The sequence below is a fragment of the Adiantum capillus-veneris genome, chromosome 25 (assembly GCF_014529385.1).
Source record: "Adiantum capillus-veneris isolate H3 chromosome 25, ASM1452938v2, whole genome shotgun sequence".
In the NCBI taxonomy this organism is placed as follows: domain Eukaryota; kingdom Viridiplantae; phylum Streptophyta; class Polypodiopsida; order Polypodiales; family Pteridaceae; genus Adiantum; species Adiantum capillus-veneris.
In genome coordinates this window covers 137,322,208-137,339,831 of record NC_140955.1, presented here as the reverse complement: position 1 = coordinate 137,339,831, position 17,624 = coordinate 137,322,208, and the positions used below count along the sequence as shown (strand labels likewise).

The 17,624-nt window shown below is 42.9% G+C and overlaps 1 protein-coding gene across 1 annotated transcript; it reads right to left on the bottom strand.

Annotated features, from left to right (window-relative positions):
• Window positions 1–640: 640 nt before the first annotated feature.
• LOC147425721 (uncharacterized) lies at window positions 641–2,658 on the bottom strand. The gene is made up of 3 exons (XM_086500305.1): window positions 2,291–2,658; window positions 1,669–1,713; window positions 641–1,236 (listed from the first exon to the last, which is right to left on the bottom strand). The coding sequence occupies exons 1-3, from the start codon at window positions 2,529–2,531 to the stop codon at window positions 1,112–1,114; spliced, it is 411 nt and encodes a 136-aa protein (XP_086356431.1). The 5' UTR covers window positions 2,532–2,658; the 3' UTR covers window positions 641–1,111.
• Between the last annotated feature and the right edge of the window lie 14,966 nt (window positions 2,659–17,624).

Below are 17,624 nucleotides of genomic sequence, written 5' to 3'. Positions count from 1 at the left end.
TGATGAAGAGGAAACTCAACTAGCAACCGCTTAATACAAGAGACTTTCTCAAACGTTAACACTAACTGGAATCAAGCTATAGAATGCAAAAAATGTAAAACCATGTAAAGTTGTCAAAAGAAAGGTGAAATAAAAAGAACTAATTAATATATGTGAATGTGTGTGTATAGAATTTATTAGAATTATGCAAGGTCAAGCTTCACTTTAGCATTCTAAAACAATAGAATGCAAAAAAAAAAAAAAAACGTGTATTTGTGTGTAAAATTAACTAAAATTATGCAAGGTGAAGCTTCACTTTTGAAAAAAAATATGTGTGTGTGTAAAATTTACTAAAATTATGCAAGGTGAAACTTCACTATAGCATTTTAAAACAATAGAATGCAAGAAAAGTAAAGACATGTCAGGATATGAAATGAAAGGTAAGTCTCATCATGCATTGAAACAAGTGATAAAATCACGCGGCCTGCGAGTTAACTTGAATGGGTAGGGAGAAGTCGCTTGGGGTAACATTATTAAATGTATACTCCCTCTCTCAATTAAACGATTTCAATCTCTAGACACTCATAAGAATCATAAGAAAGTCAAGTAATATCGAAAAAGTTCAAAAAGCTTAGAATGCTTTCTCCTTTGCTTGCAACTTCCCAATGCTGGCTTAGCTTGCCATCACCTACACTATCAACACACATACACAATGCTACGCAATAAAATTCTCTATACAACTCCGCGAGCAATCAATAACCAAGCTACATCTGAAGTGCTTAAATTGACGTTAACAACCCATTTTGACATCAGATTTACCATTACCACCTCTGGTATGGAGACAATATCGACGCATAAACTTTGCTTGGGTGTGTGCCATGGACGAGCTTCTTCCAATTCAACATATGTGTGTGTGTGTGTGTGTGTGTGTGTGAGAGAGAGAGAGAGAGAGAGAGAGAGAGAGAGAGAGAGCCACCAAGCATCATCCCCCTTTGGGAGCATACAATAATAGCAGCTTCAAACCTATGGCCACACCATGTATATGCCTTCTGAGCTTGTAGCAGTACGTCTCGAATGGCAGCATTTGATCATCATGCTTGCACAACTGCCACTATAATTTGTGGTCTCACCTCTATTTCCATGCGGTCCATGCAACTGATTGGGCTGATTGGGCTATCAAGCTATCCTTGAAGACCACGATCCATGAAGGATATACCATGCATGTAGCTTCATAAGCGTCCATAGCCACCTTGTATACTGCAAATAATGATAAAGGCACTCATAGATCAGCTCAAGAGAATAAGTGGGTGAAGCTTTGATGAGCTCACGCTGAAAGATGGCTATGAATGGAGCTGCAGGAAAACATGAGGGTTCCAAGATGACTAGCTGGGGAATCGAACTTACGACATTGCAAAGACCTTATGAGAGAAGGCACCTTCCACTGATATCGAGCGCACAAGGAAGTTGCAGGAAGATGGCTCGTGTGCCACCGTCACAAGAAAGATCATGCCAGAGTATAAATAAGTAAAATAAGAGAGAGAAAGAGGAATAGAGTACTCTACATCTCTCCTGTCTCTTAGAAACAGCGCTCGGGGGAGCTTCCTATGCAGCAAAAGAAGCTCGGGATAGGCATGGCGTGAATACACAGAGGAGAGAGGAAGTTGCAAATCGAAAGGGGGAAAACACTACCTGGAGAGTCGTATTCGATGATAAGCAGGATAGTAACGTTCTGTTCTGTTGTTGTGAATTAAATGCCGTTGCAGCAGCGTCCAACTCCGTCCATCTCTTTCCTGATCTGTCTTCCAATCTCTCACTCTCTCTCTCTCTCTCAATCTCTTCCCGACTATCTCTATCGCACGAGAGACTGGGTAGAAGAAGAAAGGCTAAGAGGAGGGAGGTCCATGAAGAGAAGTGGGTGAGAGCGGAGGGAGGAGTTGCTGGTGATGGTAGTCGGCCACAAAAGGCGGGGATGTACTGGGCTTTCTGCTAATGAAGACATGGGCTCGATGGAGGAAAAAATAGTGCAGCACAGAGCAGAAGAGAGATAGAGAGAGAGTCTGTCTCTGTGTGTCTGTGGTAAGTGTGGTGGACATAGAGAGAGAAACTTGGTGTTAAGTTCAGAATTATGAAGCCATGCTATCGGTGTCGTCTCAACACCTCTCCCTCGTTTCCGTCCCACATTGTATGTTGCTTTGTGCGTGTGTGGAGAGAGAGAGAGAGAGATAGAGAGATTTTCATGAATTCATGCTCCTTCACAGCAAAGCAGAAGTGGCTATGCAACCAAGCTTCTATACCAGTTTGTAGAGATAACCTTCTAGTCTAGTGCCTTCAAAGGAGAACCCATTTTTGGTGGACTCTGCTTGTGGGTTAACCAGTTTGCATTTAAAAGAAGTCTTTTCAAGGACATTGTGCTCTAGCATGGCCACTTCTACATGCCTGCGACGTAAGGGCTTTGAAGAGTGCACAAAAGGAATTAAAAGGGCTTCAGAGCTCTTCAACGGTCTTGCCCGAAGAGAACAATGGCATGCTCCGACGAGTGTTTTTTCCATCATGGACTCTGGACCTCAGGGACACGCACTCTCTCTCTCTTCCTTAGTGCTCAGTGGCACTCATTGAAGCAGATCTGTCTGAGAAATTTCTGCCAGCAAGTTGACGAGTTATTAGGACAAGCAGGATGCATTGGTGGGAGCGCAGACAGAGAGGGAAGTGCATGAACATGAGTAGATGGAGCTCGCGCGCGCGCACACACATATAATACACACATTGATAATCTCTCTCTATCTCTGTTCCACGTGGACGGTGGCTCTCTCTCTCTCACTAACTCACTCACACACACACACACACGCCAAGACGCACGTCTCCTGCTCTCCTTAGTGGAAGGCTAAAGTCTCTCTCTCTCTCTCTCTCACACACACACACACACACACACACACACACACACAAAAGAATCGCACGCCTCCTGCCATCCTCAGGCTGGTGTCACACTGGGACGGGCGTCCCTCACTTTTTGCAGAGTGCCGCCCGTGGCTGCTGTCACACTGGTCCTTCTCCAAAAACCTACGCAGAGGAAGCAGCGAATCTTCCTTGGCCAAGTGGTACGACCAACGGTTTCCTCGCTGACTGGCAGTGTTCAAACCCAGTCATGAGCACTCGCGCCACAGCTTTTGGCAGATGGCCTCCCATGCTGAAACTTGGCCGAGGTGGGAAGGCCGCCCCTCTGACAAACCCGAGCGGTCATCTTTCACTTTTTTGAGCACCAATGAGATTGCGCCAAATAAGCACGGCCATCCCTCCCCCGTCCCAGTGTGACACCAGCCTCAGTGGAAGCTATCGAGGCGAAAGTGGAGACAAGTCGAGCAAAGATGGAAAATCGGGCTGCAAAGGTTGGGACCGTGAGCGAGAGAAGGCAAAGAAAAACAAAGGGGGGGAGATGCATCCTGACATTGGGACAGTCGAAGATGAGCTCTCTCTCTCTCTCTCTCTCTCTCTCTCTCTCTCTCTCTCTCTCTCTCTCTCGGTACACTCAGCCGCAGGTCTTTTGTGCGCAGAGAGAGAATGTCTCTCTGAAGGTTAGGTTGTCAACTTATGTCAAGCTAGGCAGACAACTGGAACGAGACCCGCGTTGTTGCAATCATTTTTGCCTCTTTTAAAAAAAGTTATAAATGGAATTATGGAAATTAATAGATTTCTTGTAGAATGGAGCATATAAATGAGATAAGATAGTGGGCACTCATTGCCAATTGCTTTCATGGCTTAGAATGTTTCCCACAATATTGAAGAATGAGTGCCCACAAATTTATCCACCTATCAAAAAATTATGTATTTAATTATTTTTAAACAATAATCTATCATTTTTCATTAGCGAAAAGGGAAACCATCACTAAGGCCTTCCTCCTTTGGGGCAGGCCAAAAAATGGAAGTCTCCCGAACCAAACACAACACGTACTAAGGGTTTCTTTTAGAAAGCCAAAAAGAATTTACTCTTTCCACTTGCATGACTTTGGCTAAATTTGGTGGGTGATAGATGCACTTGTTCCATTCTCTTTGTTTGGATGAATTCAACATTTAGCATTTTATACTATGGATTTAGATAAGATTGGGCAACTGATTGACCAATCGAGTCAACAAAGACTAAAACGGACGGTCAAATGCTGCCTCATACGGAGTTCTACCAATGGCACTGGAATATGAGTCATTCAAAATTGCTTGAACTAGTGGGAGATATTGCTCCCGATGAGATTGTTGATCATGCACATGAGCCTTCAAAACATCAAAAGTCAACCAATTGTAGATCTCAGTTTGACCATCGGGTCGTGGGTGAAATGCGGACAAAAATTCAACTTGGTGCCAAAATTTTCAAAAAGTGCTTTCAAAAAATGTGACGTGAATTTGACATCCCTATTTGACACAATCAACTTTGACAAACCACAAAGGGGATACAAGTGCTTAATGAACAGACGTGCTATATCTTGTGTTGTTATTGTGGCCTTACACGGAATCAACATGTAAAACTTGTTGAAATGATCAACGATGGTTAGACACCGAGTATTCTTTGAATGCAAAGTAGGTGGAAGATTAGTCACAAAATCCATGGAAATGTCTTGAAATGGGCCTTTGGAAATAGGCAACCGTAGCAAGAGGCCTTGTTGCTTATCTCTAGGAGGAGCTTTGACTTTTTGACAAATGGAACACTCTCTGACATACTTGAACACATCTTTTTGCATGTTACGCCAAAAAAATAAATTTTCTACCTTTTCTAAAGTGGTATTCATGCCTCTGTGCCCATCCATGAGTGCATCATGTGCATCTTGTAATATGGCTTGCTTAAGAGGGGGCAACACACAAATTCTGTGACAAAAATATAGAAGACCCTCCCTCACGAATGAGATAGTTGCTAGGACCTTGGGAAGCAAGAGCCTGCAACCATTGCTTATCAAATTCAAAATCTACAAACTTGTTCTTCATGCTATCAAAAGAGACTCCTTAAATGGAGACTGTTGAACTTGTCTCAAGAGCCAAAATCTGTCTTTTGCGACTTAACACATCTGAAGGGGATCGGGGAGCACCACAGACGGAGAGTGAGCGAGAGAAGGAGACACGCGACACACAGATATGGGTGGGGAGACTCAAAAGAGTGAGCAGCCCCCTATACACTTATGCTATGTATAAGGTATACAAGTCAGTGGGCGCCCAGACTCTGGGCGGCCGGGCAAGGCACAGGCGCCTATACCCCAACAACCTCCCACTTAAAGGCGACTGTGCCTTTAAGCAAGGGAACCTAGTCTAAAGACTACAAAAGGTGAGAGAAAACCGCTCTCAACCGATGCCCACTGGCTGGCTGTGATCGTGTGCATCCGGCTGTCCTGCTCCCGTGTAAGTCCATACACCACCAGACGTACCACACACGTACTGCAAGTATGTATGCAATACCTGCATATCTCCCTCGTGCACTATGCCATCATTAGTCAACAAACGACTGACAACCCCAACTACAAATGCTCCCACTACAGCTGCGATATCCGGTCTCAAGATCAGCATCTCATACATGAGACCACCGAATACCGATGCAATGCTAGCGGGCCCTGCTAGCTCTACGGAGCATGCATCAACATATATATCCCTGGCAATAGGCATCTCTGACTAACAAGGCGTGTCAGCCACATGCATCTCCCGATTGTCCACAAAAGACGCATCAACATGTCGTGCAACCTCAGAGCAAACCAGCTGCTCTAGGTGTCTGCTGGAAGACATATCCTGCACAACTATATCCCCATGCTCACTGTCAAGCATAGAAAGGAATGACTGCATAATCGCTGACATCTCAGCCTCTTCTGCAATCATCCACTGCAAACATGACCACTCAATCTGTTGTGACTCACTAGAGCTCTCATGCTCTAACTCCGTATGCATAGACTCTTGCACAACGTCCTCCTGTCGTGACTCACTAGAGCAAGACCGCTCTACCTGTCTATCCTACATAGAATTATCTAGCACAACCGAGTCTCTGCTTTGCTCAGTCACTAGCAAAGCATGCATGTCTGACTCTGTCACCTCTCTATGTGACTGCTCAAGTCGTGCCCCAACTGTGTGCACAACGAGCTCACTACTCTGCACTCCATGCAAAGCATCCTGCAACCCACAAGCAAAAGAGACTCACCTGCTCTCTCGCTCTCTACCTGGTTGCGTGATCACAAAGACAACACCGTCTCTCGCGTGATCCACATGCAATGGGTAACCTGTACCACTCCTGGCACCTCTCGCAATCACTAGCGAACCCAAATGCATCACAAAATCTCTCTCTCGTAGCGAAATCTGACATCCACAATCTCTAAGCTGACCAATCGAGATCAAACTCAGTGTCAAATCTGGTACATAGCGCACATGTCGTAACAAGTAAGATGCACCACTCGGTAATGATAGTCTCACATCTCCTACACCTGCTATCGCATGCACCGATCCATTGGTCAAACGTACACTGCCAAGCATCCCGCTAGAATAGCTACAAAACCATTCACGATGCGGCGTGACATGAAACATAGCATCTGCGTCCAGCAACCACTGCGAAGGGAGTGCACTATCCACATGTATAGCATCTCGTGCATAGCTCGAGGTAAAAGTGACATCCCCGTCACTAGTATACTCCGACACTACATCTGCCTCAACTGTCAAAGCAACTGAGTCCATGGCATCACTACATACATCTCTAAGACTGCCATGTCTCCTACAATGTCGCATACGACGAAAACAGCGTCGTCTAACATGTCTAGAATGACCACAATACCAACATATCACCTGTCGGTGTACTCGTGAATGTACATGTCTCACACGAGTCCTTGATGACTCAGATCTATCATACATATCATGTAATCTGCGCCAAAGTGCTCTCGAAGTAGTCTCATTCATAACAAGAGCATATACAGATTCCGCAAGGTGGAAAGAGAGTGTAGATAGTGCCATCTCCTCTAGCTCCTGCCACTGATCGTCAGACATGTTTAAAGGTCTACCTACATCACCACTCAATGGTCGATGCAACCCTTGCTGTGTCAATGCATCAATCATACACTCTCTCCATGCCGCAAAGTCTGACCCATCAAACATGCGCATTTCAGAGAGATCATAATCTGAGCGATCACCTGTCTCTGCCATGAGCACAATGTAGCAAACTAGAAAGCAAAATCACCTCACCAACAACACCTGGAAACTGTCTACAAATATGGCCAGAAACACAATGTAAAACCTGTGAGACACACTCCAAAATAGAGCTCCCGCGATGTCAATACAAGCCTCCTCTGGTATCACACTGCAATCTGTGAGCTAATCACCAAGCCCACACTGTGCGGTATCGATGCATACACACGCACAAATCTCCCACCTACAGAGAACACCGCACGCAAATGCTGAGTACAACGCGCAATCTCTACCTAGATCGCATAAATGATACGCATAAAACTCATGGGAAAATTTCGCCAGAGTTTCATTAGTAAAACGGCCACAAAACCAGTAACTAAACTGACTGCATGCTCAAAACCATGAGCAACCAAAGCACATCAAACCGCACTCCAAATGCATGCACCAATCTCCACACTTTGCATACATCATTGCAAACACCTGCAAATCTAGTACACAAATATCTGATCTACCTGTGACTGCCAAAAAACATGCTCGAGGCATACATTGCCGAGCTCAAAATGCAATCACATTAGTCTTCCTGAGCATCAAACCACATAAGGCATACATCGTATCCTCCCACCTGTGAGGAAACTTGCAGCAAATATCACTCTCACATCTCAGAGTAAACCATGTGTGGAATCCTCGACACACAATAAACAACTGCTGCTGCAGAAAATTCAGCGTTCAGAATTTTAAAATTCTGATATGACGAGTGCGTTCGGAGCGTGCCAAAACCCCAAAGTAGACTCCTGGATCACATGTATCCGAGTCTGAGTGCGCAAAATATACCAAAAAACGTTGTTTTTGGCCCAAAAACACAACAAAAACTTGTTGCTGCTGCTGCAAAAATTTCAGAGGTCAAAATCAGCTCAAATAGATATCACCATTGCGTCCGGAGTGTGCCAAAACCTTAGCTTACACTTTAACCTTGCATTAATCGCATTCCGTATGTAAAAGTTATGCAAAAAACACTGTTTTTGGGGCCCGAAAAATGACCTGCGAAAATGAAAATCTGCATTCTTCTTGCAAGTATGGCTGCCAATAACCATACACACTTGCAATACACTCTTCCCTCAAGCTTGGAAATTCCCCTCAAGCTTCCATGAGCACAGATCTGGTGTTTGCTCACCGATCTCAAGCTTCCACCGAAAGCGAGCTCACCATAGCCGAAAGCTCACTTCTCTGTAGCACTCCATCTGTCGTGAAGCCAAAGCTCTGATACCAATTGAAGGGGATCGGGGAGCACCACAGACGGAGAGTGAGCGAGAGAAGGAGACACACGACACACAGATATGGGTGGGGAGATTCAAAAGAGTGAGCAGCCCCCTATACACTTATGCTATGTATAAGGTATACAAATCAGTGGGCGCCCAGACTCTGGGTGGCCGGGCAAGGCACAGGCACCTATACCCCAACAACATCTACGATAGGGTTAGCTTTACCTGGAACATACTCAATCAAACCTCCAAATTTCTCAAAAAACTCCGATCATCGTGCTTAGCGGTCACTCCAATGTGCACTAGGCATAGACTGAAGCCATTAGAGGGATTGATGATCAATACGAATAGTAAACTCTCTACCATATAAAAAATGCTTTCAATGCTTGAGAGAATGAATGACAGGCAAAAGTTACTTATCATACACAGAATAATTCTTTTCAGCACCGTTTAACTTTCTACTGAGAAATGCAAATGGACGGCCATGTTGTTGCAACACAGCTCTTATGACTGTTTGCATATGTCCATACCTCAAAGGGGTCATCCCAAGAGGCAAGGATAAGACACGGAGCCTCAATCGTCGTAACCTTGAGAGCTTCAAAAGACTCAATGGCTGCCTTGAGAAAAGCAACCCATTGACGGCAAGTTTTCACTCCTTTCAAAACATCAGTCATGGGTGTGGCAATGCATGCAAAATTCCTTATGCGTAAAATATATGCCTGACACAGACATAAAAAAGAACACACATCATATGCAGTTTTGGAAAAATCCCAATTACAAACCTGTTCTACCTTTGCAAGGTCCAACCTGACACCATCTGCAGAAACGATATAGCCCATATGTAATCCCAGTTAGAAAAAATTGACTTCTTAGCTGCAATGTACAGTTGACACTGATCTAAACATATTAAAATCCTTTTTACATCCCGTTCATGCTATTCCGATGAGGCAGAAAAAATGAGAATGTCATCTAAAAAAATAAAAACATACATGCCAATCATGTCTCCAAAACAACCTACCATGAGACGATTGAACTTACCCACGGCACCTATCAATCCAAAAGGCATAACAACATACTCCCATTGCCCCCGCTCTGTGCAGAAAGCGGTCTTGTAGATGTATCCCTCAAATACACTTACCTGATGGTATCCACTTTTGAGATCGACCTTGCTCAAAACCTTTGCGCCACCGAGTCTATCAAGGATATACTCAATATGAGGCATCGGAACCTTGTTCTTCACGGTCATCTTGTTGAGTGCCCTATAATCTACACACAAATGAGACAACCCATCTTTCTTGCGAACAAACGAAATAGGAGCAGCAAAAGGACTTACACTAGGGCGTATGAAACCCCTGGCCACTATTCGGTGAGTTGTTGCTCTAATTCTTATCATTGAGACTTGTTCAAATGGTAGCTAGTCTCGTTGATGGGCTATTCTCCCTCCATGACTTCAATGCAATGATCCTCTAGACGTTCAGGATAAAAATACCATCCTACAAGAAAAGATGCTCATACTTCTAAAATAAACCTGAGTATCATTCCGAGGTCTCGAGGTCTTGCGTCACTTGAGTGGCATAGATGAATGCCGCTTGAGCTCCTGGTTGTAAATCACACTTAGCCTGCACATGAGAAATGAGAGGTAAACAATGGAGGCCCTTCTCACCGCCAATGACTATGGGAGAGGAACCTTCCAGTGAGAGAGTGAGCATGTTTGCTTTCCAATCGAAGAGTGGAGCATGCCTACAGAAATAGAGACTAACAAACTAGGACATCCATGTGTGATTAAAGAGTGCATGCTGGGAGCGAAACTAGTCACCTTGATAGAAGCTGCTAGAATAGCTTATAGGCAAGTTCTCTTTATAAGAGAATCACTAACCACATCATGCATACTGCTATAGTCAAACAAGACCACAACACATTGACCATTCACATGACCACAAAATTTGAAGAGAGACTCATCAAGGTGATCATCATAAATGTGTGGTGTACTTTTTGGGTTAATCAAGGTGATGGTAGAAGATGTGGATTATGTGGTTGATTTTTGGGGTACTTACTTAGGACAATCTTTCTTTACATGACCTTCAGGGTGACATTGATAGCATCTTACTTACTCATCTAACCCAAAAAGGAAAGCCTCTTTTTGTTTAGCATCCGATTTGCGCAATTAGATGCCAATCTATAAATTATCGTTAGAAAAAGATATAATAGGAGTGTCATTTTGCTTAAGACCGTGCCAATCTTCTTTTAACCAATCTAGGTATTGTGGTGGCATAAAGCGAGCCTTGAGCTTGTTTTGAAAGTCGCCCCCGGGGTACACCTTCCTCGGCATGCTCAAGATGCTCAACCAACTGTGACTCCTGCCAAACTTGATACCAATTAATAACATCCCCTGTTAGATACATAACAGCCATCAAAACTTTATCGTTACTTGTTTTCTTGTTAGTCGTAAAGTAAGCATTAAATTCATGCAACCAAGAGTGAATGATAGATGCATCTATCTTACCATCATACTTACTAAACGTCAACTTCTTAGTGACTGGATTGTTGGAGTCATCACCTCTACCTGTGCTACATGATGACTCGCCGGTCTGCTTGAGTTGCTTGCCTTTTGTGGAGAGTACCTGTAGGACCACCTCCTGCATGTGTTGGTCCCTCTACGCCTCTTGTTCTAATTCCATAGCCGCTTGCTTATCTTTGGCCACTATACATTGAGCCTCATGTGATTGCTCATGCTCAAGCTCCATAGCTTCCATTCTTTCTTTGGCCGCTAAGCGTTGAGCTTCGCGTGCTTGCTCTCGCTCAAGCTCCATAGTTGCCCTTCTTTCTTCACGGTCATGGACCATGGTGGCACGTTGCTCCTCTTGTTGTAGCATCATCTCCATCATTGACTTGACCAAAGCCTCCATCAGGTTTGGTGCAATCCATGGCGTAGATGGAGATGGAGGAGGATCAGGGAACAATCCTCTTGGTGTGGAAACTTTGTCTTCTCCAACTCCACTCTCATCAGCTTCACAAAAAGTATCCATTCCACTTTGGGTGATGACCAGGCACTGAGTTCTTGGGTACTTGGGGTTCTTGGATTCTTGAGTACTTGAGATTCCTTGCTTGCAATCTATGTTTAAGAAGATTTTTCTCTTACCCAAGCTCACCACCTTACTACGGGTGACCCCTTGGCGGCCTTTCGCTCACACCAAGGTTTCTTTTCCCCACCCCACATCGATTGGCCTACCGCTAAGTGTAGGTCCACTCTCAATGAGTTGAAAAGAAAAACGAGGGGAGGCTGAACAAGCCCTTCTTTCTTGGGTTACCTGCCACATTTCAAAAACATAGATTAGGGATCGACACGCCCAAGTCGTCTTGGGTTACGTGCGACCGCAACAAGCAAAAACTTTTATGTAGTTCTTTGTGTTTTTTGCCTTGGGTGACGATATCGAACACAGTCAAAGAGCTCTAATACCAATGTAATGTGCAGCGAAAGTGACTGATGATGTAAGCTCAATTGAGTGATCAGTGAGTGCTGAAGGTTCCTTTTACTTTAGAGGAAGGGAGAGCCTTCCTTACTTAGAGACAGAAGGTGCAATGACCAAAACAAGAGAGTGGAAAATTGTGAGTACAAAGTGCATGAGAGTGCTAGAGAGAGAGAGAGAAGAGACAAAACCAGATGGGGTCCCAAACCCCCCTCCAAGTGTCCCCCTCTCTATTGCTAGAGAGGTATTTGCTTGAGATTGCACGAGGTCTAGTACAATGCTTCTAGATGTTGTGGTACTTGAAGACAACGATGTCGGCGGCGACGACGACTAAGGGCTGAAAATGAAAAATGCAAGGCTGAAAGCTAGTTGAAAACTAATCATTGGTCTAGGTCTGAATTTGCAATTGTGTCGGCGATGACCACATAACAACAGCAACAATGATGAGGCTGAAATTTGAAAACGCTCGCTGAATTTGATGGTGTTGGTAGATTTCGACGAGGATCTGGTATGAGAAGGATACGGTACCTCAAAGCTAAGGTCTATCTCGCTGATGCAAAATGCTAAGGGCTGAAATTGGAAACGCTGAGCTCTTGCTAGAAAAAATGCTAGATGTATTGGTCTACTGAGAAAACGCCAAGGATGTTGGGATGTTGCGGGGCACTGCTTGTCTGTGCTCCTTGGTCTTCTTCACCCTGTGTCTTCTGCCTCTTCATGGTGCCCCATGGGCCACATATATAGGCCTTTCAATTTGGGTCGAGCAGTGCTCCCACGATTTGGAATTAATGAGTCACTTATTAATAATTAAGTGCAAGAGGTGGTTCACATGCACTTAAGCAAAAAGGGTTCATGCAGTGGAAATATGCTCATGCTGGGTACTAGGTACTAATGCTAATGACATGGGTTGTGCGGGTATAGAAGTAGGAATATCTTGTCAACATGCATGTAGGGTTAGATGTGCACGTGACAATTGGAGAGTGTTCCCATACAATTGCATTAGTACACAACCTAGTTTTTTATCTACATGTGAATCACCTCTTATTACTAGTTCATCAACTTATTAATAAGTGATATTTTTGCATCATTTCAAAAATTGTGAGTTTTTTAAGTGGCATTGCCCTACCTATCTTTTACCCCATTTATAGATGACCCTAGTGGTCACTTCTCAAGCATAAGTCAGTACCCACAGTACAAGTACCAAGTACTCACAATACCTCGGTTTTTTCGGCGCTTTTGCACCAGATCAACCCATCACCATTAGTGTTTTCAGTTTAATCTATAGCCTTGTTGTTTCATCACAGGTCTGGCCATCAGTATTAGTGTTTTTAGTTTTTTGCATCAGATCAGCTAACGTTTTTAGAATTCAACGCATTGCAACAGATTAGCTAGCGTTTTGAGATTCAGTCCTAAGACCAGCTAACATTTTTCAATTTTCAGCCTATCACCAACATCGTCAATAGCATATCAATCCATAGCCTACTCACACTTGCAGATTCCATCCAAAATCCCTAGTGTTTTGCATTTTTAGTCCTTAGCCTTGCAAATCCAAGCATCTATCGCAAGATCCCATTAGCATCTCAGCATCTAGTACCATTATGTCAGCATTTATGCAATCTAAAGAATATACCTCTCTAGCAATAGAGAGGGAGGCCCTTGGAGAGGGTTTGGTGTCGATCTTCTCTCTCTCTCTCTCTCTCTCTCTCTCTCTCTCTCTCTCTCTCTCTCTGCACGTTCACTCACAAATTTCATTTTGTTTCTCGCTCTAGTCTATTGCACAATTCTCATGAAGTAAAAAGGAGGGCTCTCTCTCCCCTTAAGTAAAAGGAACCTTGAGTATGCAATGAGCACTTATCGTGAGCATTCACCATCAATAACTTCCACAACACTTTACATTGGTATCAAATCTCTTTAGCAGTGTTCGGTATCATCACTCGTCAAAAGAACCTAAAGAATCCCTCTCAGATTTGTTTCCTGAAATAATCTTCATGTCTCAACCTAGGATTTATTAACCTTCTACTCTTAGTCCATCGCGCATCGGACGTGCTCCCGTCTTCATCGTTCTGTCTTAAGGGAAATCAAGACATAAAGAGACACATAAATTTTTCTCTTTTGCTTGTGAAATTGCATGTAACCCAAGATCACGGGCATGTCGATATCTCTAATCTGTGTCTTTGAAGAGTGACCGGTAACCTAGAAAAGAAGGGTTTTTCTAGCCTCCACGTTCCTCTTTTCCACTGATTGAGAGCGAACCTTGCACATTGCGGCGGGCGAATCAACATGAGATGGGAAAAAGCAACGTTGGTGTGAGTGCAAGGCCACCAAGGGGTGCACCCACAAGAAGGAGTTGACCTTGGGTACAAGAAACGCCTTCTTAAACACATTCCCCGTTCCTCTTTTCCACTCATTGAGAGCGGACCTTGCACATTGTGGCAGACCAATCAACATGAGATGGGAAAAAGCAACGTTGGTATGAGTGCAAGGCCACCAAGGGGTGCACCCACAAGAAGGAGTTGAGCTTGGGTAAGAGAAAAGCCTTCTTACACACATATTGCAAGCGGTACCAAGAACCCCAAGTACCTAAGTACCCCAAGAACCCAAGTATCCCAAGTACCCAAGTACTCAATTCATGGTCATCACTAGAAGCGGATTGGATACTTTGTGTGAAGGTGATGAGAGTGGAATTGGAGAAGAAGAAGTCCCTACACCACGAGAAAGGTTTCCAGATCCTCCTCCATCCCCATCTACGCCACGGATTACACCAAATGCTATGGAAACTTTGATGAAGTCCATGATGGAGATGATGCTACGACAAGATGCTCATTGGGATGCCAAGGAAAGGGAGTGCAAAGAACGGAGGGAAGATCAGTGCATAGTAACTGAAGGAAAGAAGGCAGCTACGAAGCTAGAACGTGAGCAAGCACGTGAAAACACATAGCAGCTGAAGAAAAGAGGGAACTTATGGAGAAAGAGCATGACATGGAGCGAGATCAATGCTTGAAAGATTTGGTCCTACAAGTACTCTCCTCAAAGAGTGAACCACCCAAGGAGGTCGGCGAGTCATCACGTCACACAGGTAGAGACGAATACTCCACTAATCTAGTCACTGAGACGATAACTTTCAGTAAGTATGATGGTAAGATGGATGCTTCCGTGATTCATTCTTGGTTGCATCAATTTAATACTTATTTTTTGACTAACAAGAAAAATAGTAACAGTAAAGCTTTGTTTGTTGCCATGTATTTTTTGGGTGATGCCATTAATTGGTATCAGGCCTGGCAAGAGGCACAGATGGCCAAGCACCTTGATCATGCCGTGGATGGCGAGCCACTGTCTTTCAATTGGGTTGACTTTCAAGATAATATCAAGGTCGTTTTATGCCACCACAGTGCTGAAACAAGATTGACGAGGCCTCAAGAAAAATGTCACTCCTTTTATGTCTTTTTCTAACCGTATTTTGTTGATAGGTGTTCAATTGCATAATTCGGATGAGGATCGCAAAGAGGCTTTCCTACTTGGTTTTGATGAGTAATCAAATACATTGTGCAAGTCTTTGACCCAAAGGACTACAATGAGGTCGTTAGAATTCCTCTCACGTAGGAAATGAAGCACAACAAAGGTAAGCCGGAGGAGAACAAGTTAAGTACCCATCAAAACCAATAGAATGGTAAGAATGATAGTAATTCTTCTTTTCAATCTTCCTCTACACTGAGAGCACATAACTCTTCAACTAACAATCATAATAAAGGAAAGGCTAAAATTCAAGAAAACCCTAAGTTGACACCTTATGAAAAATCTACTCAAGGAATAGTAGGAAGTTGGTTAAGTGTTGAAAAATGAACTAAGTATATAAAATAAGGAAGATGTTTTCAATGTCACACTAAAGGTCACATTGTCCTAAGAAAGGGGGATTTATTTTTTGCAAGCTTCTTGTTTCATGCTTTTGCAATTAGTACTATTTTTCGTTCTTTTGCAATGCAACATGGCCTAATTAAGCTTGTCCAAGACAAAATTTGTGTACAACTATAGGCTAAAAGTAAACAAATATGAATTTAAAATAAAATTACCAAGTACAAATAATAATTAAAAATTGCCAAAGTTTCCTTCTGTTTAGCTTAAAATTTCAAAAAAAGTACCTCTCCACTTTTACCACAAACGCCTCTACAAGAGATTGACGTTCAAAAAAGTAAAAAGACTAACAAAAATCCCTTCAAATAAATTAGTACTATTTTTTTGTTCTTTTGCAGTGCAACATGACCTAAATGAGCTTGTCAAAGACAAAACTTGCGCACAAACTATAGGCTAAAAGTAAACAATATGAATCCAAAACCAAATTTTCAAGTACAAATAACCAAAGAAATTTGCAAGAGTTTCCTTCATTTTAGCTTTAAAATTTCAAAAAGTACCTCTCCACCTTTATCACAAAGGCCTGTTTAAGAGATTGACATTCAAAACAACAAAAAACTAATAAAAACCTTTCAAATAAAACCTTTGTTAGCTACCACCTAAATAAAAGTTATGCTCTGTAAAAAGGAATTGAAAGTATGGCATGTAGCCTCACAAGGTGGTCTTAATCTCTCACAAACCAACATAGAGACATGCCAAACATAGTGACACCAACCATGTAGTCGCACATTGTTACCACCCAAAAAATTGTGATAAAGAAGTACATAATCCATAGATCATAGTAAAAAAATCAAATGTATGGATCTTCTCAAAAAACAAATCCCTCCCTCTTAGCTTGGCACGGGTCCACAAACTATGGGACAAAGACAACACTCATAGAGTACATTGTCTATCTCTAAACACATGCAATGTCTCAGGTCCTTTACACTCACCTTCCCCAAACCAGCACACCCTGCAAACACATCCAAGACATAGTCGTAACACTCTGTGAATGTTGTCAGCGACAACCACCTGACCCTGTCACCAACATAGAAATATACACTATCACTCTTGCAAGTGGAAACAATGTGTCAAACTTAATTAATACAAGGATCATTCGAAACAATATTATATAAGATTAATGACTTATTGAGAAAAATGCTACTTCTCTCTACACCATCTCTAACAATTTCACCATCAACTTTTGTGGGGAAAACACAATCATCTAATGTATAGCTACAATATGCTAGAAACAAACTCTCTAAAATCTTCTCCCCACTCTCTGTATCATTGGCTGGCACATCTTGACCGACATGATGCCAAAAACACATTGTAAGATCAATCACCTATTTGGATACGCAAATTGTAAATATGATATTACCTTACTAACAAGCTTTCCACAGAATAAATGAAACCAAGCTTCACTAAAACATCAGTGACCTTACCGCCTCTCTAGTGACAGGATGTCAATGTGCCTTGGAGTCACACATAAGCATCCAAGTACAATGAAGCACAAGCCACACTCTTGATGCATCTACAAGGAACTCCCCTATGTGCTCTACTAAGCACATGGTGATCAAGAAGCCCTTGTTGACCAAATACTAACAAGCAAGATCCATGCAACTCCTTACCAAACTTGATGAGAATGTACTCCACTTAGGAATAGACATACCCTCTTAAAAAATCAAAATGTCAATACGATAAGTTACTTTCTCGTTACTTTTTAAAATCACAAAATATAACTTACCCCAAGGGATAGGACCAAGGGTGTCCACCAATAAGCCCGTAGGAAAATCTACAAATATCAATCGAGCTACCTCTCAACATAGCACTCCATCTTTGATATAAATATGCGTCTTTTGAGTGGCAAAAAACTTGTTGATGCTATTTAAAAAACATTCTTGGGAGC